The sequence below is a fragment of the Lathamus discolor genome, chromosome 5 (assembly GCF_037157495.1).
Source record: "Lathamus discolor isolate bLatDis1 chromosome 5, bLatDis1.hap1, whole genome shotgun sequence".
Lineage (NCBI taxonomy): Eukaryota > Metazoa > Chordata > Aves > Psittaciformes > Psittacidae > Lathamus > Lathamus discolor.
In genome coordinates, this window is record NC_088888.1 from 75,959,076 (window position 1) to 75,985,227 (window position 26,152).

Below are 26,152 nucleotides of genomic sequence, written 5' to 3' on the forward strand. Positions count from 1 at the left end.
ATTATAATGTTTTACGAACTTCTAATTCGGCCCGGTTCAACAGATCTCTGGGGTAGAAAATACAATAGCTAAAAGCAGAAACAGAACTAATTACTTACTGCAGAATTAATAAGTTGTGGCATAGTCTGTGAGTCATTTCCTTGCTAAACCAATTTTATTTTCACTCATGAAATTTGCTCATGGAGTAATTATCTTGGAAGACAGGAGTAGGCAGGGAGGTTTTTTTCCCAGACCAAATTTAAAGAGACATTAATATCCTGTAGGACCACATCCCAGATGATTCACTGATAACTTATTACAAGCATTTACAGAATGGAGTTTGTGCAACACCACCATCGCTAACAAACTACATCATGACAGAGGAAAAGAAAAACAGAAAATATTTATTGACATAGCATGTGCGTTGTATAATATCTTAATATAGCAAAGGTTTGCATTTATTTTCCCAAATAAGATGTCTTTTTTGCACAGTTAAAAATATTATAAAACCACATTTTTCTTGAAGTTCGCTGTCAGTCTTTAGAAAGTCAGGAACATTAAAGAATCACCAAAGCTACCTCTGGAGGTTTTTAACCTAGATGTTTTCTCACACTCGGAGCAAAACACTGGTGCAACAGGGACTCAAATACACTTCCAAATCCTTTGAGATTAGTGTGCAATTTTAAGCTTATAATTTAACAATACTCTTTTTTTTGTTCTTTTTTTTCCCCCATCATTCATTCTTTAGTCCAGGAATTTGTAGATGGAAGTATCTGCAGTATTCCATGCTCTAAAATTAGAAGCAGTTGATAAAATTTCTACGAAGATACCAAACACAAACAGAAGGTGAAGGTATTTGAAAGGAATTTATTGCCTAGAATTTGTGGGTACATGCATAAAATGGAGCTAACATTTAAATGCTCTGAGATTTTTTTGTTTGTGGGGTTTTGTGGTTTGTTTGGGGTTTTTTCCCAATGGGGAACAGCTATTACAGGAATCCCAATAAAATATCACATTTGAGAAACTTTCAAGTGAAAGAAACTCCCTTCCCTCACTACACTCTTGGCGACCCAGTGTGCTGGGATGTTCCTGCTGCCAAGCATTTTGGCCGGAACATGGATCTGTTGCTTCCCAAGGACCCTGACCAAGCACAGGCGTAATCCTATGATTTTGGGCAGTGATTGTAGGTCAGGCTCAAGCCGCCTGCCTGCTAGTGGTCCCTGCTAGAACCTGAGCCTCTCACTTCCCTTTCCTTGGTGCTGTTGGTTGGGAAGAACAGCTTCATCTTTAACAGCAAAAGGAGATTGTTCATGTAACTTGAGATTTTTACATCTTAATTTATATGCCTTTACCAGCTGCCTACTCTTCCTTACTCCCTCTGCTACCTCACAGCCATTTAATCTGTTACTTTTCACACTTTTTTTTGTCCCTTGCATATCACCTCCATCTTCCTGGTCTTCAGTACCACCTACTTCTCTTGCTCGCTCTTTCTGCATTAACTCCTACCTGCTGCCAGGTCATCCCTTATCAGCAGAACAGGAGGAACTCCCCAGCTGCTCCTCTCCTCCACGTGTAGAGGAAATATTTTTTTACTTAAGCCATAATCTGTGCTGATTCATACCCCATAAAGGCTCATAAATCTGCAAAATTTGGATGGTAAATTATAAACTGAGTCAACGAGTTTCTTTGAGCAATTATTAAAGCATCGGGTACTTTATATCTTGTATAACAGAAATAATTTTGCTATCTAACATTGTGTTTTCCTTTTATTAAGATAATACAAACTTCAGCTTAATTTTCCACATCGCAGATATGACTTCCATCATATGTCTCAGAGCACCAAAGTCAACGCATGCACAAATGCCTTCCAGAAGCTGGTCTGGGTGTATTAACAGTTCGTACATGAGGTTTATCTTTAGCCCAGGAGAAATTTACTGGTCAACTTTGCAAGTTGCCAGAAGCCCCCTAGCAGAAAAGGAATTTGACTGAGTTTCTTTCTAGCTAACGCCATAAAAAGAGCTAAAAACCTACTCAAGCAACTCTTATGGAAAAGCATTAGTACTGATGAAAACAAATGTTATATAAGCCAGTTCTTGAAAGAGGGAAAAAATCCTTTGGGGAAACATCACAAACACTCTGTCCCCTTCTGGGCTGGGAACCAAGCTCTGATGCTGGTGTCCTAGACAACAGCAGATCTGATCTGCTAAGAATAGCCCCTCCGTGTATTTTCTCATTGGTAACTAGACACAGACTGCAGGTTTTTTAAGGGAATCTGAGATGATCGTGGCTCAGATATTCTTGTCCCATATGCAGTGGCTGGTACCAAGAACTCCACACACACACTGACTTCCTGGGGTTCTGCGTAAGTACTCTATTTATGAACTATTTCGGTAATCCCCGTAGCAATCAGTCACAATGCCTCCATAAAGCATTTCCTTCTTGGTTAGGCCAGGTAGCAGAACTGAAATGTTGCCTGGTATGCAGATACAACAGGAACAACATTTTGTCCATGTCTTCTTGTGCCTGCATTCCCTTGCCTGAAGGCACTGACATAGTCAAATCAGCACATGCTTTACAAGCCCATGTATTTGCCTGTGTTTGTGCATGTGCACTCAGACAGAGGCTTGAATACAGATACAGACTGATTATTATTTTTTATGTTGCTCTGGCCAGCCTCTTAAATAAAATGAGGCACTGAGCAGCTAATATTTATCCTCTGAGGACAAACATTTGTTGTCAGCCTGGCATGAGAACTTCAGGTTGTGGCTGAGGTATTTACCATGGATGATTATTATAAGACAATTTGAAAGCTGACATCAACATTTTTCATTCTTATCTTGTCCCTGATTCCCAAACTAATAAAGAAATAGATTGTATTTCTGCTCCCAGGGAGTATGCCCAAATAAGACTCACCAAAACAAAGAATTTACTAAGCTACCTTATCAGTTTTGGACCCAAATCAATAATGTAACAAAATCCATGAACCTAGGTTGACACATGCTGGGTTAACAATGTGGTACCTTATTTGTCATAGGGACTATGGAAAAAGGCACTTAAGAAAAACATTACAGAGCCAACTAACAAATCTGGTAGGCCCATTGCATAGAGCAAAAGTATTAAACACTGGACTGAAGTGATTTAAAATTACTGTCAGCAAGGCCATATATTTTCATAGAGATAACAACAATAAAAATAATTAATCTTAAAATCTTAGACATTAATTTCTAAACTTTACAAATTATTACTAGTTTTCTGCAAACGAACACACAAAATTATTTAAAAAAAGACAGAAAGTTAAGTGTTCCCTCTAAAGGCTGACTTTAAAAGAAACAGCTTCTTTTAAAGTGAGATCTCTTCCAAATAACACAGTATTGTTAGAGTTATGGTATGGAAGCAGGTCTTAAATTTTTATGCTCTGGCAATAATATGACAAAGTTGCCTGCATATTCAAAGTGGCAGGCTTTATACTTTCAATCACCTACAAAAAAGTGGCTTATTAAAAATTACCTTATTTCATTAAAAAACCATTACAAGCGTATTTTAAAGATACCAAGAAACAAATAGTATTTTAAAATCTTGCTATATTTTTTTTTCTTCTGCACAGGAAGAAAATGCATTTTGGTCAGCAGAAACTTATAATCATAAAATCGAAATATTGTGGTGGTGACTAATCTTAAAGTATTGAAACCCAAAGGATATGACCAGAAACACACAGTATAATTTTATGTTATTAGATTGTCACACCATAACGATCCTGTGTCCTTCAAAGTCTTGATATAAAATACAAGATATAGACTTCTGTAGCAATCAACAACAATTTCTAAAACAGTGATTTGTGTTTAAAGGTGTGTGAAAGTCAAGCTCACTTTGTGTTTTCATTAAATACATGGTTCAGCAAACATATTGAACCAAATTATCTGCTAACTACTGCTGCTGCTACCTAACAAGATATTTGTTATAATGTGCAGGATAGTTCTTCTATCATTCAGAAGGTCATATAACTTAGCTGGGAGAAATTTTAACCTTATAACTCATGTTGAGGTGGAGTCTGAATATGACGTGATTAAAACTACCCAGTTTGCAGAAACTAAAAGACTGCTTTCCAGCTCCCAGTCTAACACACTATCCTATCTATGAAGCTGAACTCGTATAAAAGTACTTTATAAAAACTGCTAAAACTCTTAGCACCCAAAAAATCCATCACCTCTGGAGCTCTAAATGATTGTCAAGTAGCCACTTCAGAAGTCAGTGACTTTTCCCAGTGGTAAAGCTAAACATTTGACTAGAAATTAAACCTACAGCTCTCCAAACTCTAATTGGAATGTAAATGCATGCGCTTAAGACTTCTATAGCTTCTAAAAGGAGATTTAAAAGCATTATGTCCTGACATTTTTCCTTCTTCTCCCAAACATGCAAACTTATTAACTTCTTGCCACTGTTTTTACTGAGCAATGAAGTGAAACTTCTCTTTAAGGTCTAACCCTCAGCTACAGAAATTTGGGATTTCCATGGAATTGTTCCTGCAGCAACCAAGGGTGAAGTTTCCCAAACAAACAAGCATGAACTAGATTGCTGCTTCTCAGCATGGAGCTGTGGTCTTTAGAAAATGCCAAAATAATGTCTTGGTCTCATGCAGTTCTCTGGATCATTCTGCACATATGGTAACGTGCTGTACGTACAGCTTGCATTTGAAGAATTGGAACAGAACCCTGAGAAAAGCAAATCCATTGGAAAAAATAGATATTGTTTAATAACGCCAGTTTGAGATGTTTCAATCCTTCCCTTTGGAAAAAAAAAAAAAAGACAAACAGGTGTAGTCATTTTTTTTCTTATGTGAATGATTGGAATTTATCAGAATTCCAAACATAAGTACAGTTTGGGATTTTAAGTGCATATCTAGGGTTCATTACAATTAGAAATATTTTGTTTGACAATTCTACCCATCCCCCAGCAATTCAGCATTCCTCAAGTCACCCTAACATTACTTGTGAGCTTTGAGTTCAAAAACATCCTGACATGGAGGGATGTTCTTCCAGTAACTGCTGCAGCAGACATTCATTCTGTAGTAATACGGGTGCTAGTGAGTCAGGTTCAGCTCTCTTCAGCCTTGCGTGCAATTTCCATCATTCCCATGTATCCAGAAGCAAATTTGGGCATATTTGAGAGGAGTAATTCTTACTGCTACATTGTAATCCTGCTGTTCACCATTGACGTCCACCCACTGATGGCCTGAGTAAACAGCGATGATCTTGCGTTTCCATTTCTTTTTGTTCGGTTCCTTAAGGCGGAGATAGATGCCAGATCCAGTGGATCCGGGCTCAGCATCACAGTACTGATAAAAGAGATCATTGGACTCATCAGAAATGCTACAAAATCTATAGACCAGCTGCCCAGATCGATCATTGTCGAAACCTGAGAAATGGATCATGCTTCTGGGCATCATTTTGATTGTTGGGCTGATTCCCAGCTCCATGTATTTTCTTTTGTGGGGACGCTTGAGCTCAAGAACAGCGTAATCATAATCCAGGGCAATATCCCCAGAAACACCCTTAAACCAGCCTTTAGGGATGTGGGTACTCTTCACTCTGGTCCACTGAAAGGAGGGCATGCTGTCTGAGGTCCCCTGCTTCCTCCCAGATCTCCTCTGCTTTCTCCTGCCACCTTTGGATTGTCGCCTTAGCTCTGTGGCAACTTCAGGATCTTCTTGGGCTGCAGAAACTTCTCTCCTACTTCTTCTAGCACCTTTGCGTTTCCTGCCATCACCTCTGGATTTCGTCTTCATCAGGCCCACCCTCAGTCTTTTGCTGCCCTTAACATAATCCTTGCCATTGTGCAGACAGTGGGCAGCTGTTAGCACGTGCTTGGGGGAAATGAGAATGCCACTGCAGCCAGTGGAGATCTTCACAGCTGTGTTGAACGGAAAGTTGGTCATAAACCGCTTGTCGTAGATGCTGAACCTACTGTCCGTTCCATAGATCTGCCTCTTCTTTCTCGTAGCCCTTCGTGTGGTGGTGTTTCCAGACGGGTCGAGCGCTAGCCCAAGGACATTTACTTCAGTCAGGGTCCGTGTGCCGTTTTCAAAAACAGTCTCATAGGAGAGGAGATCCTTCAAGTCAGACAAGCTTGGCACCGGCAATTTTCTTTGACACTCAATTCCACATACACTGTTCAGTTCCAAGTTGGTTTTTGCTTCAAATTTAGGGCTCTCAAGGGAGAAAGTTCTTTCGCTCACAATCTGGGGAATCTTCTTTAAGTGCCAAGTAAAATCTTGTTCAGTTTCTGTTCCATTAGTGAGACCCAATATAGGTATGAAAAGTATGAACAGCAGTAACATGTGCTCCATTTTATCTATGTCCTTTTTTTTTGGTTTGTTTTCTAAAACAAGAAAGAGAGGTTTGAAAATACGTTTTGGTAATATACACAGTTATCTTAATATTTTCAAAGTACAATCATGCAGTATTAGCCCTGACACCAGTGGAGCAGAATTTAACACTGCTCAGAATGGAAAGGCCTCAGATATTCCCTGTATTACTTCTGATGCTTCCAGTGGTCTCTAGCAAGACGGGTGCAGATGAGCCGGCCAGCATCCATGCTGAGCTACCTACTAAAAGCTGGAAACAGCTGACTTTTACCTGCTTTTCCCTAGTGGGGCAGTAGTCTGAGTCATTCTACTCTGTACAGCACCCTGGTTTTCTTTATCCCATAGGAATGCAATTATGTTTTATACTTCAACTTTTCTTCTCTATAGCTAGGGGTTGTAGGTAGAACAAGGTTGAGAACCACCAATGTATTCAAGGGACACATTCAAAATTTGGGATTCAGGCAGAGATGAACAGACTACACTCATGAGACTTAGGAACCCACAAGAAATCAGACCAGTTGTGCTCTTTTACGTAATAGCCAGAAAGTAGCACCTTTAAGTGATCTAAGTCACCAATGGTTCTGCATTACCCACCCAGCTAAGACCTGTGAAGCTGCCTGCTATGGAAAATTGCACTTTGTTAATTGCTCTCCCAAAAAAACGACTTAGAATCATAGACTCATAGAATAGTTAGGGTTGGAAAGGACCTTAAGATCATCTAGAAAGATCTCCTTTCCACATTCAAAGTTTGTATTGTTTGGTTGTGAGCAATTTGGGTACCTAAACAAGCTGGCAAGTCCCATTTTAGATGCTTTCAGCTTCTGCTGCTCAGAAAGGCATGGCTCTCCTGCAGATGCAATGTTGTATCTCCCTGTGCGCCATGGCCACCAAAACCTCATTAATTTGCCATGTGTGGGTATTTCAATCTCTCTCAGGATGTCAGAGAATTTCAAAATCCAAGGCTGGAGGAGACAGATGAGTGAGAAGAGTAGAAGTTTGCTGGTCTAGAGGAGTATTCTGGTTATAGACATGCAGGAAAGCCCAGCTAAGTAGGAGGGACAAGCCTGCTGACTCATCACACGCCTTTTTCCTGCAGGATCCCACAAAGGCTGCAGGAATTGTGTCCTCTGTGCCTTATGGTCATATGAGGAAAGCCACACCTAAATGGGGTGATGGAACACACAAAGTGTTAATATTTCAAATGGAAAAGACAAAAAGCAGTATTATTCCCATCTGTAGTTGGGAAATATGCAGAAATAATGTAAAATTGCTAGAAGTCTGTGGCAGAGCCAGAAACTGAACCCAGGAGTCTTGATTCTGAGCTCAAAACACTACTGAAAAGAGCATTTTTGTCCTTTGGCAGCAGTGATGTCAGTGGCATTAATCAAATACTGGCTGCTGCCATTGGGAAAGCTGCACTCTGTTCTCATATCCTTCATTCCAATTATATGGAAACCTCCGCTGTGCAGAAAGAAAGAGCTATGATTAAACTTTTAAAGCCAAGCAATTCAAGGATATGTATGTGGTTAAGCTTTCTGGTTTACATTGTAATTGCAGTGTAAACCAAGGCAAAGATAACCACTTTCCTTTTCTTGAGTTTAGTTTAGAATGAGTACTGCTATCCAGTGAAACAGCCTGGTTACAAGCTAGCTAAAGATCTAGCATGGAAAATAGAGGGGAGTGCAACATGGAAAAAGAAGCAGTAACGTCACTTTAAAAGCTGTATAGTGGACCAATGACTCATGTAATTTTGAGGCATCTTTACCATATAGACATAGTTCTGTCTATAAGAAGTAATAATTATAACTTTTTAGCTAACTAAGCACTATGGTTCAAACAGAGCTTGTTGCTTCTGATGCCAAATTCAGAGGGTGGCATTTTTTTAGCACAGATTTTGATGCTTTTCAGCTCCCTCAGCATGGAACACCAGCTGTGACCCAGAGTTTACTTAGTAGCATATACATAAACAACATTTTACAATACAGTCGAAAGCCTCCCACCCTGGCTTTAAAGTAGCCAACTCAGGTTTTGGAGAAGATGTATGGGCTTTCATAAGACATCTGGAGATTATAGTGACTCACAGACCCAAGCTCTGGGGTGTATGCAGTCATACTAAAAGATATCGGAAAGTTTTGAAAGCCGAGCAGGGTCATCCCAGGTGCCAGATACAGCAGAGGGACACCAGCTGACCACAGTCCGGATTACTGGTACAGCAGAAATGCGCATGTTTAAACATCATTTTTTATATACAAAGTTTCTGACCAAATGTCCACTTTTCCTAAAATCCCATTTCTGACACTGGCAAAATGTGCACGCCTAGGGTAGAGCACACAAATAGGTATGTATGCCCCTCCTTCATCACAGGACCTTAGCTTACAACCAGTTGCACCTCATGGACTTCAAACCAGAGGGAGTTTCTGCAGTGTGAGGAAACCTCAGTGGATTTCTCTTCCATAGTTGCCCAGTCTTCCTTTGAACCCATACAAAATTTTGTACCCACAATGTTCTGCACCAAGGAATTCCCAGCTTAACCACATGTTGTATGAGGAAGCATCACCTTTCTTTTATTTTCAGCCTGTCACAAGCTGCTATGGTTTGATGATAAATAAAGTGATGTTGTTATGTGATACGGTTTTAATTTGCTTTGCTCTAACATAGCTGTTGAACAGATACAAGATATTAAGAAACTCAATTCTTCTGTCAGGCTCAAGAATGACTTTTCTATGTTCTTTCCTAGAATACTCCTCCAATTCTCAGCCATTCCTCGCGGTCTGTGTATTTGACATTCTTCTGTAGCTGAATTTTGTGAGCCCTCAGGAAAGTTCATTCACTAATGGCTACTTCATACAGAAAGTCTTAGACGCGTCCAGGTTGATGACATTCCACTGTGAGGCTGAAGACTTCCCAGTTGGACCCATAACTAACATCACTTTATAGAAAGCCTTTCTGTAAGCAAATGCGTGTAGTACTATGGCTCCCTTCTGCCACTCCTTGGACAGAAAAAAAACCCCACCAAAATACAGAACCCTCAGTAGATGCATTGGACCCTCCCATTTGAAATATTAAACTCAAGTGCTCACTGCTTACAAAGGCAGTCTTGGAAGCCAAGATTTCCATAATTTATAATGAGCCACTTGTTACTCATAATGAACTTACTACAATTCAGCAGAGCTGGAGGAAGTCCAAGCTGAGAAACTTGATAAAAATGGTAATTCTCATTACAGACCAGAGCAGTGATCCTAACAGGCAGCACCATCATTTACAGCCATGTGCCTAAGGTCTGTTTACTAACCTGATCTCTACCGTCTAAGCAAGGCCTGCTTCAAGCATGGGCAGCATCAGTGGCTGCCATGGTCTGGTACAGGTAGTGAGCAAGGGGAGAACACAGGGGTTCCTTCTGCCAGAAGATGGGGATAGAAATGTAGATATCTGCAAAGACACCTTTGCAGGGTGAGACAAGGGGAGAGAGCATACAGCCTCCACAGGAAGGAGCCCTGAGAAGGCTGCAAGCTGGATGCAAGAAAAAACCCTCAACATGTTGCTCACAGTTTCTGCCACGCTGTTTTCCACTCTTCCTCCAAACCCCAAGCTGCTCTGCTTTCTCCTTTCCTTCATGGGAAAAGGGATGCTCGGGAGGGACTCTTCATCAGGGACTGTAGTGACAGGACAAGGGGTAATGGGTTAAAACTTAAACAGGGGAAGTTTAGATTGGATATAAGGAAGAAGTTCTTTCCTGTTAGGGTGGTGAGACACTGGAATGGGTTGCCCAGGGAGGTTGTGAGTGCTCCATCCCTGGCAGTGTTCAAGGCCAGGTTGGATGAAGCCTTGGGTGGGATGGTTTAGTGCGAGGTGTCCCTGCCCATGGCAGGGGGGTTGGAACTAGATGATCTTGAGGTCCTTTCCAACCCTAACTATTCTGTGATTCTACAATTCACTCCTTTCCTGTACAAATTTTGGGTTGGCTTACAGTAATCAGAAGCCTGGAGACAGCTCTGTCTTTACAGTAGGATGAATTGCTTGAGAGAAGACAGAAGATAGAAAATAGAAAGTGAGAGAGAGATTCCCAGCTCCATGAAAATGTTGAAATTCTCCCTTCAGTTTCCAAACCCAGCCGATAACAGTGCAGACTCCCTGTTTGGTGGCATTCCAGCTGTCAGGCATATGCATGCAATTAGAAGTGTTTTCAGTTCTCACTTCTTGCTTCCGACATCAAGTCTTTCTGTATTGACAGGACCAAACCTACCCGTGTCCTAACTTTTCAGAATATCCTTCAAATATTCTCAGTATAACCTATCTTACGTCAGTAAAATGTATCTCAAATGCTCAGGGGAAGGCTTGTGGTCAAGCAGAACTAGAATACCTTTCTCTTCAGACTACTCCAGAATGAATTTACATGTCAGGGTAGCTCAGACAGAAGAAAAGTTGTCTCCAGTCACCTGGCAGCGTTTTATCATGATCTGTTTGGCATAGCCTCTGCTCTGGGGATTCCTTCTTACTGTAAGAAAGTCAGCATATTTCAAACTAAGCTTTCATAATTCTAAATGCAATTTTCAGACCATAAAATATTAGAGGCTGTTACACTAACCGGCTCCATTAACTGCTTTTGGCCTTATTCTTGAAGCGGCCTGAAAGCTGGAATTCACAACTCTACTCTGACAAAGCAAAACGGAGAACAAATTTGGGAAACCTCACGCTCCCTTGGAAGAAACCATCACCCTACCCTTAGCTGCCACTGTCCCCTTCACTCCTCCGGGTGTGATCGCTCTGTGTGTTGGTGCATAGATCTAGTCCTGCACTCTGACTTAAGAAGAAACCCCCACTGCGACTCCTGGCTCCTACAGCATTTCAGCGGGTTCAGTAGCACAAGAAGAACGGACTTGAGACGGCACCGTGACAGCCGGTTTGAGACAGCACACGCAGGAGGAGAAAAGGAATGGGGGATGAATGGCAAGCGGACCGGGGCTTCACCTCTGCCGACTCACGGCTCCCGCCGGCCCCGTCGCGGCCGCGGGGTGGCGCGCCCGGACAGCCGCCGGCCCCTCCGCACCCTCCGCCTGCCGGCCCCGGTCCCCCGTCCCGAGCCGGCCCCGCCGCTGCCCCGGCTCCTCCAGCCCTGCCGCTTCGCCCGCTCCTGCGGGTCGCGGGGAGGCAGAGAGAGGAGCCCGCTTCCCGGCCGCCGCTCCCCGGCTAAGCTGCGCCGGGGGTCGAGCCCTGCCCAGCCGGGGCGGCTCCGGGCGGCGGGCCCCGGGGCAGGAGCGGGGATCACCGGTCGGGAACGAGCGGAAGAAACGGAGGGAACGGGAGGGTTTGCTGGGATGGCCGCTTTTCTACCGGCAGCGCCGCTTCTGTCGGCCGCTCCTATACATTAGCATGTTAAAGCGCAAGGGTTAGCCGAGGGTTGGGAAAGAAGGCTTTAACTCTAGTTAGCCATACCCTGGTCCTGCTTTCCGCGGGAAGCTCTGCTTTTCCGCGTTTAATCCAGAGGGGTTCCCTTTCTCCAGAGCCTGCAAGTTAAATACCCAGGCTCAACTTTTTTATCTGCCATTCCAAGGTAACTCTGCTGCTAGCAGTGACGAATCTGGATGAAGCTAGTGTCAGTTCCAGAAAAGCGCGGGGATGGTAGCGACAATGCCGAGGGGATGAATCAGAATTAAAGGAGAGTTTGTTTTGAAGGGTGAAGAGGCTCCTTGCGTGCTCCCCGCGGAAGGCACGGCACGGGCACAGCCCTAAAAGCCCAATAAATACACCCCTTGCTTCCCTCCCGTTAGCCGTCTGGTGAAACCAGCTTCGAACAATAAAAAAGAAAAGGTGAGGGAAGGGTAAAGAAACTTGTCACGTTTGAGTCCTATCAAAAGTGCATCTCTCAGGCTAAAGAGGCAGGAGCTTTGAACAGAACCCTCCAGCTGCCAAGCCCAAGGCACTGACACTGCTCAGCCCCTTCATTTTTTAAAACGACCCGTGTAGGGAGAGCGACTCAGAGAAAAAAGGTTAGCGAAAAAAGTTCGCTTCTACGGACTTTACCTCGGGCTGTCCCGTCCCCGACCCCGGGCAGCCCCCCTCAGCCCCAGCCCCAACCGCAGATACCAGCCTGCCCACCCAGCGCTGCCCCCATCAGGTCTCCCGGGGCAGCCTCTGCCCCTGCGGCCGGCGTCGGGAAGCGTTTGTTTCATACCTGCCACCCCGCAGGGCGATCAGAGGGGAAGGCGGACACGGCCCCGGGGCGCAGGCTCCCTGCTCCGCTCCGTGCCGCCCGCCGTCCAGCGCCCGCGGCTACTGGGGACGGGGCGGGGGAAGCGGCCAGGTCTTCGCAGACGGGGGAGGGGATGGAGAAGGGGGGGGGGGGAGAAAAGGAGGCGAGAAGGAGGAGGGCGAGAGGGGGAGGGCTGAGGGGAGCGGAGGCAGATCCCGGTGTCTCCTCGACCGGGAAGGCAAGAAGGGGCTCTGCCTGCGAGGCGGGGAGGCGCATTGCCCGAGAGAGGCTCGCTCTCGGCGCCGGGCGGAGAGCCGGGGTGACCGGCGCTGGGACGGGCCGGGAGGGGCGGGGACGAGCGGGGAGGCGGAGGGACCCCGTCCCCGGGGAATGGCGGCGGGGCAGGGCGCTGCACCCCGCCACCTGCGCGGGGCCGGGCTGCCGGGCACGACCCCGCTCCGCTCCGCCCTGACCTGACCCGACCCGCCGGAGGGCTCCTGCGGAAGAACGGGGAATGGTTCTGCCGGCTCCACGGGAGGCTCCTCGGGCCGGGATGGGGCTTGCGGCTGCCGGGAGTGGCGTTACCCCGCCCTGCCCGTGCCTCCCTGCAGTGGCCATCAGCGCAGCCCAGCTTCCCGCTGTCCCAGCCCCGCTCCTTTGGGATGCTGTGCTCCTCAGGGACCTTCCTGGCCCTGTTCCTCAAGGATTTCGTACTCCTGGGGACCTCCCGGATCCCGCTACTCAGGGATGCTGTGGTACTCAGGGACCTCCTGGCCCCCGTTCCCCCTTCTCCTCTCCAGCCCCACTCCTCAGGGCCTCACAAGTCAGATGAGAAGCGCCTCCCTCCTTTTCTCATCACTTTTCACCCCCTCTTTCTGCCTTCTCCTTCCCTTGGTGTCCTTTTTGTCCACTCTCCCAAGGCAGAGTGCTGTGGGCGCTGGTCTCTGCTCCCTGGAGCCGCCCCTTGCACTAACTACCACAGGGTCCTCCTCAAATCTTTCCACCCCTTTTTACATAGATGTGTGATGTGAAAGGCTTGTTCATTAAGCACTTCTAAAAAGTGTTTAACCTGAGTAATTTCAATGAGCTCAGCGGCTGAAAAATCAACTCACAATAGATGGGTGCCCACGGATTTGCCAAAAACAGCAAGAAATTTGTGGCATTGCTAGAGATCAGACTGAGATCTCCAAAATGCTGTTGTGTTGTCTTAATCACAGGCATATAGGCACATCCTTCCTTTAAAAGGCCACTTCTGAAATACAGTGGGACCAATTATACAAGTTAGGTTTCAGATAAGGCTTTGGCCAGCAACTGCACCCTGTGGTTTCATTTGGAAGACTGAGGTTGATTTCTTCAAAATGTGTATTTTGTTTGCAGTTCTGATTCTGTTGTTGTTTGTACAACTTCAAACCAAAGCGTAATCATAATTATTCATGTGCCTGAGAAAAAGAGCTGAAGAATTCCCAGTCTAATTAACAAAGCAAGATAGAAATGAATGTAGGGTAGTTAAGTTTTACACGCAATTTCTTGAACATAAGAGCTTCCACACTGGGTCAGACCAAGGGCTTTGCTGGACCAATATTGTGTTGCATTATTAAAGGACAAGGTAATGTAGTAGTCCCCTCCAGCACTTTCCTTGCCACCAATACTTCAAACTTAGAGATCTTCTCAAGCTGGTGTAGTTTCTATGACCTTAGTAACCTTCACTGGCTTTCTCCATCAAGCACTTGCCTGTCTTCCCTTAAATCTACGTAGGTCTGTAGCATCTACAACCTGCTGTGGTGACAAGTTCCACAGGTCAGCCAGGTTCTGTGCAAAAACCTGCCTCCTCCTGTGTATTTTCAGCCTGGCTACTGATAGCTTCATTTGGTGCTCACTAGTTCTTTGTCATATGCCCTGTAGCCCTTGTCCCACAGTGAAGGGTCCTAACTTAGCTGTGCTTTACAGTAAAGATGTTCCTATTTTCCATCCTGCTGCTGATGTGCAGGGACCACAGTGTTCGAAGGATGGTGTGGCCAAACACTTCATGGCAGTGGCAAGTAGTAAACAATAAACAAGAGCCACTCACCCTGGGCAGCCGTGTTGAGCAACAACAGCAGCTTGAGAGGTTCAGACTGGACATTGGGAAAAATTTCTTCACCAAAAGGAACATGCAACACTGGAACAGATTTCCCAGCCAGGCTGCGGAATCGCCATCCTCGATGGTTTCAAACACTCAGCTAGACAAAGCCACGGTTGGCAGTAGTCCTGCTTCAAGTGGAAGGCAGGCCTGGGTGACCTGCAGAGGTCCCTCTCAACCAATATTTTGTGACTCTTTACCTACATGGAAGATGTAAGCCAAAATACAGATTTCTGTGACAGCAAAAATACATCTTTTTTCTGTTCTCTACTGATTTCTTAACACTTCCTAGTATTTTTTATTCTTTTGGCAGCTGTCGAGCACCAAGTACTGTTGAGCGCTGATATTCCCATGAGCCATTTTTATAGCTCCAGGACTGTCTCTCCTGAGGAGTAAAGACCAGATCAGAACTTGCCTTTTCACACCTGAAGTAAAGGCCATTTCCCCCCTTGTGTGTCACTGCATTTATCTACACTGAACTCGGTCTGCCATTTTATTGCTCAGTCACACTCTTCCATAAACTTGCCTGCAGATCTTCAAGGTTTTCTCTCATACTTCTTAACCCAAATAACTTCACGGCCTCATCAGATTTTGTGGCCTGACCGCTCAACCCTCTTCCAGATCATTTCTGAATACACTGAACAGTGCAGAGCACAGCATTTTTTTCTCAAATCCTGCTTCACTTCTAATATTTTATTTCTTGCAATAAAAACATTATACATTTTTGATAATGTTTCATAAAATTTATAATTAAAAAAAAATTGTCACATTAAAAATTTCTTCAAAATACAATTTGCTAAAGGAGGAATACACACTTCAGAGTACTGATTCTTTAGAAACACACTGTATAACACACATGGTAGGGCTGTAAAAATATAATTGTTGGAAAAAATCCAGCATGCTAATTTTATCCTCCAGAAGTCATTTTATCTCATTAGAAGATTAGTGAGCCCATTCGGTATTTCTACATGTTCCAAAAATAAGCCTGACATCACATACCAACTGAGAGATGTTCTCTTGGTGCTGAGCTTTGAAAGACTGATACCTAAAATAAATTTTAAAGGCAACACATTCTTGATGTTTGTATTAACTTCAAGAATGTGTTGACTTCTACCAAAATTATTCCTGCATATCTACAAAGAAAGTAAAGGGGGAAAAAGCAAGATTTTGCCATCAGATTTGTACCCTGGATGTGAGTGAATTCACAGAACTGTAGTGTTTTACCTTAGGATAGATAATCTACAAGATGAGCTATAAAATAAGATTCTCCCAGCTTTTTTTCAGGTAGAAATTTGAGATAGGAGCTTCAGCTTTCCCTGTGGGTGAGATAAGCTAAGAGTGGGTATACCGGCTGGGCAGCCACTCCTGGAATGCCATCTGGCCTTATGACACTAGATGAACACACTGTTCTCATGTTGGCCTTGCACACATGAGAAAAATGTTTGATTGTAGCAACGACTTGCCTTGTTTCTGACCTCCGAATTGTATTCCATATACTGCCTTATGCACTATGTAGGTATGTATATAGGTAGATATACCTACCCACAAGATATTCTTTCACATATGACTTATGGAAAGGGAAAACAGGCAGGTACAACTCAGGAAAACCAAAACAAGGTTCATAGATGTCAAAAAGAATGCAAATGCCTATAATAAAATTGAAAGTTCAGTGTCTAGTCTCTAGCCATACCTCACAAGTAGTCAGCATTAATATCTTCCTTTCTTCTCTCAGTCCCTTTTCTACTCGTGTATACCTGTGCACATGTACTTTATTCCAAAACAAGTGATGGCTTGGATAGTGCAGATAAATCCCTTTCCTTCACAAGTTAATTCTCAAGCTACCTCTGGCTCCTCTTTTAGCTCAGCTGATATCATATGTTTCACTTAATTTCTACTTTTCTTGTCCCAGGAAGACTATTTTTTATGAGCTTTAACACTTCTCCAGTCCCCAAACACTAAACTTGGGATAACTCATTGGCTCATGATGAATGGACATGAGATAATTCCTAGTGCTTTCAGAACAAAGGGATGTGAAATACAATGGATCTTTCTTACAGGATCAAGAATGGTCTCCATGGTAGTGTCTCTTTTGTGGCAGCTTGTTGCCACAGAAGCCCTTTTGTTTCGTGGACCAGTTAGGGTTGGTTATTGTGCTGTTCAGAGGTTCCTGTGACACAATGCTGACCGGTTAGACTAAACCACTGAATGAAACAGATCTCTGTTAGAGACCCTGGCTTTGAGGACTTGGAAAAGATGCAAGAACTGCAGTAAAACACATCATTTTTTAAGAGTGCGCACAGTGAGGACAAAGGGGACGACAAAAGCATCGCTAGCTCAGGACGATTCTGAGTAGACCAATGGACTGCCACAGTACAGGCTGGTGAGGTAGTTATTCATTTTAAATCAGGTATAGGTGTACGAGGGAGTGTGGCAGCAGAAACAAAGATGTTAGCAATGAGTGCAATGTCATCAACACAAGAACTTACAGATGATGAAAACAAGGAGGGATGTGAAACTTGAGGCATCTAGATGTGACCTGGTTTTAACAGCATGCGTTTATGAATTAGATATAGGGGCAAATAATAGACTGGAAAAACCAAACCAAACCAAACCAGCCAACCAACCAACCAACCAAGCAAACACTTGGTAGTAGTACAAACAGTCTCATTTTAGAGTTAAAGCCATGTCAAGCTTGTGGTCAAGTCAAGAGGGTGCTTTCTTCACTGAGGCAGCAGGAAAAATAAGTGTGGACATGTCTAAGCATATGACCCATAGGAGAGAGGCTCTTCTACCTGTGCAGAATGGAAGTGAGTTAATAGCCCAACCACCACCCAGCTCCTGGCTTTGGTCAATTTTGTCTTCTTCTAGAACAGCAGCTGAAAATGAAGATGGACAGGCTCATGGCTCTGGCATTCATGTGTCTAGAGAAAAGCAGAGTCTACTGTTCATTCATCACTGCTGAAAGAGCAAAACCTACAGTTCTTACCTGATGTGCAGCATTATGGATTTTATATACATATAAATAAAGTGAACACTTTTCCTGAAGGAAAATTGCCACAAGGAGAGGTACTTCTGGAGATGTGTCAGATGGCAAATATTGTATTACACACAATGTGTTGGCAGGTTGCAAGCAGGTACTGTTAAGGAAAAAACAGAAAGCCCCACAGCATTTTTGTGACCATACTACTTTGAAGGAAAGTCCAACTGGCATTCTCATTGTGCTCAGCACACCAAGAGCTACAGTGGAAAATCTGTGAACTGCAGATGGTAATACAGCATACTGTGATATGGATAAATGACATTTTGATGTGAGGAGAAAAGAAGTGCATGACCAGAGACTCTGAGCAGCTTTGGAAAAAACCCTGACTTTTCCCAGCTAAAGCTGAATATTCATTCCCTCCCCAAGCCTCTGAATTCCTATAATGGAAACAGCATACTGCAGTGGAAAGTTAATAGAGTGGCGTTGACTTGTTAGATAAAATATGATTTTAGCTACCATCAACATGATGGTCCCAACAGAGAGGAAAGTGATTCCAGTGAAAGATGAACTGCGAAGGGACATGGTGCCTAATCTTGCTATTCGAACCAGCAGAGAGTCAGTGGCAGTGAAATGCTCATCTTAAGAAGCCTGAGAAATCAGAATCAGAAGAAATCAGAAGCAATATATCACTGGAGAAAATATGACATTCAGCAGAAAACTGAGTGCCTGTGGTACTTCCAAAGAGAATACTGAAGGAATCTTCCTTGAGAAGTATGGACAAAATGGGAAAAGGTGCAGTAACAGAAATCATATTTTCAAGTGCTCAAAAGAAAAGAAAAGGGGAAGGGTTTGCCTGAATCCAAGGGTAGTAAGGAATATTGTCTTTATTGCCAGCGTTAACTGAAGGTGACTGTAAACAACTTCCTGCCATCACAAACATGCCCAGGGAGTCCAAGACTAATTTTTAAGCATGACTTACATGTTGAATACAAACCTGAGGAAAAGACTGCACCTTAAAGGAGCCATTTACTTAACCACATTCCAGAATAGTATTCCATCAAAAGGCAAATCGTTTTTGCTTATTCTTAGAAAAATGTACGTATGAAGTCAGATCTGAAGAAAGCCTGGTGATACCCCTTGAAAATTCCATTTACAACCCTGAAATACCTGGATGTTTCTGTTAAAATTATTAACAGTGTAATAGCTACCACTGTTGGAATTTTCAAGGTTTCGCTTTAATCTGAATATTCTACCAAAATGAACACAGGCATTTTATACCTGTCAGAGTGATAATTACTATTAGGAAAACAACATTATAATCATTGCCAAAACCCCTGGTGAATTGGGGTTGCCAAGAATGCCTTGTTGCCACCCAGAGCACGTTAAATGTACATTATCTTTGGGTCTTTGAAAGCTGGCAGGGGAAACTAGGACCAAACCACATCCAGGTCACATTTTTAATGCAATCTTCCATCTTCTGTTTTGCACCCCACATAGCTTTTGCCTGTGTCTTCTGTTCATGTATTCTCATTGACCTCCACTGTGTTAGGCAGGACTCAGTGACGCTGGTAGCTGAGGGGAAGTACAGCTGTAGCTAAAGAAGTAAGGGATCTTTTCTGTGGCTGACACAATGCGGGAGATTGAAGTAAATACTCATAACTTTCTTTCTTGGCTCTTAAAGCCTCTGCATATTTCTAATAGTTCTAAAGCTGTCTGTAGGTTTTCAGCTTGCTGCTGGAATCATTTCCACATGCTAACAAACCCAGTTAACAGTTCAACAAGGAGAGGCGAGGCAGAAATGCCTCACCCCAATCAGACACTCCTTTCCATTTTCTCAGTATCCATTTTTGCACTAGTATTTGCACAGAATCACATCTTCTGTCTGCCAATTTGACTGAGCTAGTGCCCTAAGGATTTCTGATGGGCTAGCTTTGCTCTCAAGAGGTTACATGCAGAAGCGTCCTCAGAGAGAACCCATAAACAAACATGGATAGATATATTTCTTGTTGTTGTTGTTGTTTTTTAAAGCCTGACCTAAATTTGACCTTTTTCTTAGTAAAGACATGTTCTAAAAGCATCTCCAGCAACCCATCCTCTTTCACTGTCACTCATTACACTCCCAGGTTCAGGCAAGGTGCATCCTCATGCAGTCACAAAGAGGCTCACTGGGGCCTCTCTCAGAGGAGTACTGTGACAAAGGAAAGACTGAAGGAGCAAGCTGCAGCATGCTTTCTTCCCCTCTGGCAGGCAAATTAGCAAAATACGTTCATTGCACTGACAAAAAGGAGATAGAAATTAGAAAACATGTTCTTGTTGTATTTTTCAGATGTTGCTTGAGAATACTGTAATTTGAGGGTAAGCCTGGAGGGCAGGTGGAAAAGCAAGAGCTGAGTTAACCATGATGCGAGTTGAATTTTTGGGAGAGAAAGTTCTGCTTCTGTTCATTCCTGCCTCAAAACTCTCTAGCAGGTTGTCACTTGCAATGAAACATGCAATGCAAGTAGTGCAGAGCAGGACACAAGTAATATGTGGAAGCAGTTTATATGACCAACACTTTCAGAAGAGTCATCAAATCAACAGTAGCATTACGGTTTATTTATTATTTCAGAGTATCCACACTTGTCATTTTGAATGACTTTTTGAATTAAACATACTACATCTTTGGTGGCGTCTTCCATTCCGTTATAGATTATTTGATACCAGTGTAATATTCACCCCTTTGATTTATTTGGTTTGCTTGCTGGTACAACTGATAAGGTATGGGAGACAAAGCCAAAGCCCAAGCAAGATCGTGTAAGGGGTTTCGGTTTGGGTTTTTTTTCACTTCCCAGGCCTTTTTTATCAGGTCTCAAAAGAGAAAAAATGATGGTGGAGATTCAATAACCACATAAATTCTCTTCCTCTACCCATTATAATTTTTGCTTCTGATCAACAACACTCCAGCCCATCATCTCCTTGCATAGTTTAGCTGTATTAAAGCAAAACAGATGTGAGAAGATTGACTTTAGAATGAATTTCATACTAGTTAAAATAAATGGAAAATTATAGCCCCAACTTGTAATTGAAAACTGATATTCATCTTCAGAATTATCACTCATCCACATACCTCTGCTCAGCCAAGATTTTTAAACCAACAACTGCACATAACTCAGTTACCAAATCCTCATTAACAGCATGTTTTGTCAGAACTCCCTGAGGTAGGGCTTGCCTGCCTCTTGTATTTGTATGAACCTCACTTGGTTTTCAGCAGAGCAAACATTTATACACATTCAGATTATTTGAAATTGTGGAACTACTCACTGGATAATCCTCTCATATCACAACAAGTATATGATATTTGTCTTCATCTGTGGCTTGTGCTCCCCATTCCATTTTCATTGAGGTGCTGTTTATTGTTATGGTGCCAACTTCTCTTGCTGCCTGTATCATCATCCAGTATTTTCCACTCATTATATGTTTGAGCAAAACACAGTCACGCTTCACCTACTTCTCGTGTATGGCTCTTTGCTCTCCATTTTACTTTAAAAGGAGCTTCTATTTTACTTCATTATGTCCCTTCAAATCTTTCCTTAAAGCTTTTCTTTTCTGTGACACCTACAGAATACTTATCATACTTACGCTATGGATGGGCAGAAACCAAGCACACAGACCACTATCATTTTATTAGCTCTCTGTAGTCTTCTTTCTGCCTGTATCTCATTTACAATATGTATCAGCAGATGACTGCAGAATCTCAGTTTAGGACAAAGAATTTATAAGCAATGATAACACAAATAATAAATGGTTTGGGGTTTGGTTTTCTTTTCAGCATATGATGAAATACAAGAGCACATACATTATTACTTCAGTTGCCACAACACTAGCTTTGGAAAAGTTCTAAATAAATGCAGTTGCTCTAAGTGTGTCAGTACCTTTCTGTTTTAATCACAGTTACTGACAGCACACTGTTGTAGCAACAGCTCTGCATTTCCACATGAAAATCTTGCTTTTAGCAATTTATGAACTGTATCTAAAAATACATTCTCATTTGAAAACTGGCATTCAAGCTGCAAGTCTAGAGGCAGTTCCTGTTAAAACCTATTGAGTTACTTCAGCAGTTTTATCTAAGATACCTTTGCTGTTCCAGAAAACATTCTTCCATTTTTCCATGCTCAGAACTGACTTTGATGACATTGTTCTACATTTCAATTATCTCGAATATAAGCTTAAAATATAATGTATTAATTTACCATGTATCAGCTTTGTACTTCCTTGCCCTTTGACAGTCAGTGCTAAGTAGCAGCAGGAAGCCACCGGCTTCAGTCACATAGAGTAGAGAAAGAACTATAGAATTCCAAAAAGCATAGGGAAATGCCCGGTCCTTTGATTTATTTTGGCAGATACATGATGTAAACTATATGTCTGATTTACAGACTTGCTACAGAACAAAGTGGCATTGGTCTTCCAAGTTAAACAAGCACCCAGCCAGGAGAAAGGCTTCCCACAATACAAGGGCGTCCTCTAGGAACATGTAAAACCGTTCCCAGAGACTGAGGGTTCTAAGTCAATGAGATCCTCTCCCAGTTCATTTGCAATTCATTTTGCAAGTTTATTACCTTTTTTCTCAGCCCTGGGAAGGCCTTACAATATGTAGACGTTTACTCCAGCCTGTTACGGGCTGCACGAACCTCAGAGTGGCTGAGTGAAGCTACAGAGCTGTTAGCATCTCCATCAACCCTCCTGCACTTTCCCTGCAAGATCTGTCAAGTCACAGGGGAGAATTTAAAGAGAAAAGACCCAGGCTGCCTGGCTCAGCATGGATTTAGTACATAAGCAGGGTGCTAGATGCCAAAATTTTCTATGGTTAGATACATTTGGCTTAGGACTAATATGTTTGTTTTGCTACCTGGAACCTGGTGAAGGCTTGAATGGAGATATGGCAGCTCTCTGTGAATCTCATAAATCATTGTTGAGTTTCATTCAGCAGTTTATTCAAACTTTCCCCACTGTTGTTACACAGGCCTAGAACAGCGCAACCACTGTCCACATGTTGGCATAACTATACATAAATTGGGAGCATTGCACACAATACGTACATGAACATTTGCAAAGAAGGACGGATAGTGCAGGTATATACTATCTGTAAGAATATCAAGTGCATAATTTAGTTATTTGATAAACTTGAATATCCCATGGCACAAAAATGCATTATGTACTTACTAACATAAATGACGTAAAATTAAAGAAGCCAATGTAATAGGTTAAATTTCCAGACAAAATTCACTACAACCCTCTGATTATTTTCAATTATATGTGCAAGCAGAGCCCTTCGCAAATGCAATTATGTGAGTAAACTGTCTGAGTGCACGTCACACCAATTTTCACACATGAAAATTCCCCTGGGGAGATAGACTGCTCATCCAGATTATTCACTGAGCCACAAAAGCCAAGCTTTTTAAACAACAGTGGTTGGCATTTAATAATATATGAATATGATTCTGAGGTTAAAAACTAAAGCACAGAGAATAAAATCCAAAGGGAATTAAGATAAGATTAATGGGAAAATCTAATGTCTTTGAATTTTTCTTATGTACATTAGCACAGTCATGCTTTGTTGACACCAGCAAATTGCATTGCTGCTTAGTAGCATCATTATCTTAACTCTAAAATATTCAATAAAGATTTTCCTGAACGGAATTCGTTAGAAAAATATTACGGTATTTCCAAAGTATGATCCTGATTTAATTTTTTTGCTTCTTTATTCTTTCACTTGCCAGAAAGAATTGGAAGAAATACTGGATTCAGTTCCACTGACTCAGCTTTTTTCTAGTAACATACAGAACTGCAAGTGGTTAGTCTCTTTTATTAAATCTAGAATGGGTCTTTTTTGAGATGACCTCAGGAAAACTTCTCCTTTTACGAAATGTTCTTGTTTTGCTCCAATAAAAGATATGTTTTGACTTCTAACATATAATTCTGAAAAGAGACAAAATTAATGAATTACTGCAAGTTTGAAATACTATTGGATAAAGGTCTTGATCAGTAGAGTGGGCTAAAATAATGTACCTTAGCTAATTTATCTATTTTTTATTTTTCAAGCCCATTCTGCTATCCAAAAAATATACCAGTTCTGCTAATGTTTGCAAAAAGCAAAGTCTATTGCTTTGTAATAAGCAAACATTAAAAACCTGACAATAGCACTTAGACTTGAAATAACAAAAATGTGAATACCCTATGCAGGAATTAAGACATTTTTTAGCATCAAGGTTGAAACTGATATTGAATCAGTGGGTTAAAAGTACTACATGGTCAGGTCACCATTTGGCCAGATCACCCAACGTAGAAAAGAGGCAATCAAGTCACAGAAGTTGAAGGAACAAAAAAATATTCCTTTTTAACCCTGTATTAGATGGTTAAAAAAATTAATTAGTTTAATTGAAACCTTCTTATTCCTCCCTCATCCCATTGCTAGAAATAGCTAGCAGGGCGTCCTTCTACCCATGTTGATTTTAGGCCCTAGTTACAGATATTAACTAAAACAGTAAAATCAGTTTAGCTAGTCTTATATAATTTCTTAGATTTCTGATTCAGTACCATTACATAGTTGCAAAATTAAGCTTTGTGCCTTGTAGTTGTTCAGTCGATCCAACACATTTTGCAGAATGGAAAACCCATGACGGAGCATGCTGGGCTTTCAGCTCCTCTCTCTGCAGGCACCTCTTTTTCTTTCTCAGGTGTTTTACTTGATGGATCTTGTATTGATGATCAAGTCTGCATGTTTTAGCCATTGCTGTTTGATAAAGAGAGTATTCAGGTCTTTATTTATGGGCAGAATTATTTCATAAAGGCTGGTTAGAGATCGTAATTTCTCCTGAAGTTAGAAAAGTAGTTAGAGAAAGTCCTGTTGAGGATGACTTCTGTGAGATGGTCATTGCTGCAATCATATGGTGAAAAAGGTGAAGGAGGAAGACCAGGGCTGCCTTCATGGTAAAGGGCCCTTATTTTCAGTAAGTAGGTGACAACCATATAATCTAATCTGGGCATTTATGCCTGGTTTGGGCCTTCACAAGCTCACAGAAATAGCTGCAACCCTGTTTTTTAACTTGTTCATTCACCGCAAAAGCATCTAATGTTCCATGAACATACTGGAAATCAGCTAAACAAACCCACTATCAGCAGCCCCATCATATCACCAGGCATAAAAGCCAAAGGAGAATACATGGAGCCTCACTAATTTTTATACTGTATGGTTTATGCCCAATTCATAAGAAAAAACTAATAGCAAAGACCTGCTTTTACATTTTATCAATGTAAGCTCCATGTAATATAAAATCATAAAATATATGCCAAGGGGAAAAAAATCTCATTTGAGCTCTTTCTCTCTTAGCCTCTTGTTACTATAGCTGTCATTTTTCCAGTGCATTCTTTAGAAATGAAATTGCATATGGATTGACATCATAGTAATTTTAGCATCAAAGAATAAGAGCCTATAGAATTTATATAGCTACAGTGTGTCATAAATCACAGTTTCCATAAAAAACACTAAAATAACTGAGCCAATACTATCATAATGAATTTCTTAAAAAGAATACAATAAAATCGTGTGCTGCGACCTGCATTTAAAGATTAATGACAGATATCTCTCCCCATTTTGCTGACTCTTTTCATACCGCTTTAATGCAGTCAATGTATCAATATCAGTGCATGGGAATAAGCACTACCAGAATGAGACACCCCACTGGTATTATTGTTCATTCCAGACATTGTTATCAGTCAACTACTTCTGTCCATGGTAAATCTTCAGCTTAAACCTGATATGTATCTGTTCATTTATTTCAGCTATGACAGGACGGGAGTGCAAGTAATTACGAACCATTTTTTCCAGTAGATTCCAGGTATTCAGTTTGGATTTCTTTCTGAGAGACATAGACATAAGCTACTTCAAACCTGTCAATACCTCTGACACAAGCTTTCTGTATCTTTCATTAAGTTAATCATCTTCCTCTGGATTTTCTCCAGGGATTGTATTTAACAATGGAAGAAAAAAGGCAACTCAACCTACAAGCTCACAATATTCTGTAGCTTTGTCTACTGTTTGTTTTAGGGTGAGATATTTTTTGTCTCTAGGAGCTATCAAAGGAAACTTTGACCAGATTAAAGACGAGGAAGGCTAGTAAAGCATGTGGGACAAAGGAAAAGCATTTAGTAAGACATTCAAAGGTCAGTGCAGAGCAATTAGGCTTTTTGGCTCTGAATCTGCAGAAAACTATAGAGGGAGCCTAGAAAGATTAGCTCATACAGCTAAAGTTACGTTTTTGGAATACCTCATAGATGCCAAAACCTTAGGTGGCTAAATTTAGATGAGGTAAATCCCACTCTCAGTGTGGTGTCAATTCGGCGGTGCACTTAATCATGAGCTATTTTATAGCAACTGTCTCTTACTGATGAAAATTAGAGAAGAATATGATTATTTTTTTTTTCTGGACCTGGGTTATGAATAAGGATAATTAAGGATAATTTTGAAATGTACTTTCTTGATAAAAT

General features: G+C 42.0%; 1 protein-coding gene across 2 annotated transcripts; it reads right to left on the reverse strand.

The window, feature by feature from the left end:
- Window positions 1-362: 362 nt before the first annotated feature.
- Window positions 363-12,863, reverse strand: PRSS35 (serine protease 35). 2 transcript variants are annotated; one of them, XM_065681349.1, is made up of 2 exons: window positions 12,513-12,863; window positions 363-6,354 (listed from the first exon to the last, which is right to left on the reverse strand). In XM_065681349.1, exon 2 carries the CDS (start codon window positions 6,320-6,322, stop codon window positions 5,081-5,083), a length of 1,242 nt encoding a protein of 413 aa, XP_065537421.1. In that variant the 5' UTR covers window positions 6,323-6,354; window positions 12,513-12,863; the 3' UTR covers window positions 363-5,080. The 2 variants fall into 2 exon arrangements, with proteins under 2 accessions (XP_065537421.1, XP_065537422.1); XM_065681350.1 differs by lacking the exon at window positions 12,513-12,863 and adding an exon at window positions 10,701-10,720.
- Window positions 12,864-26,152: the final 13,289 nt, after the last annotated feature.

Excerpts from the sequence above, each read along its gene's own strand:
- PRSS35 (XM_065681349.1), bottom strand. The coding sequence starts at position 6,322 with ATGGAGCACATGTTACTGCTGTTCATACTTTTCATACCTATATTGGGT.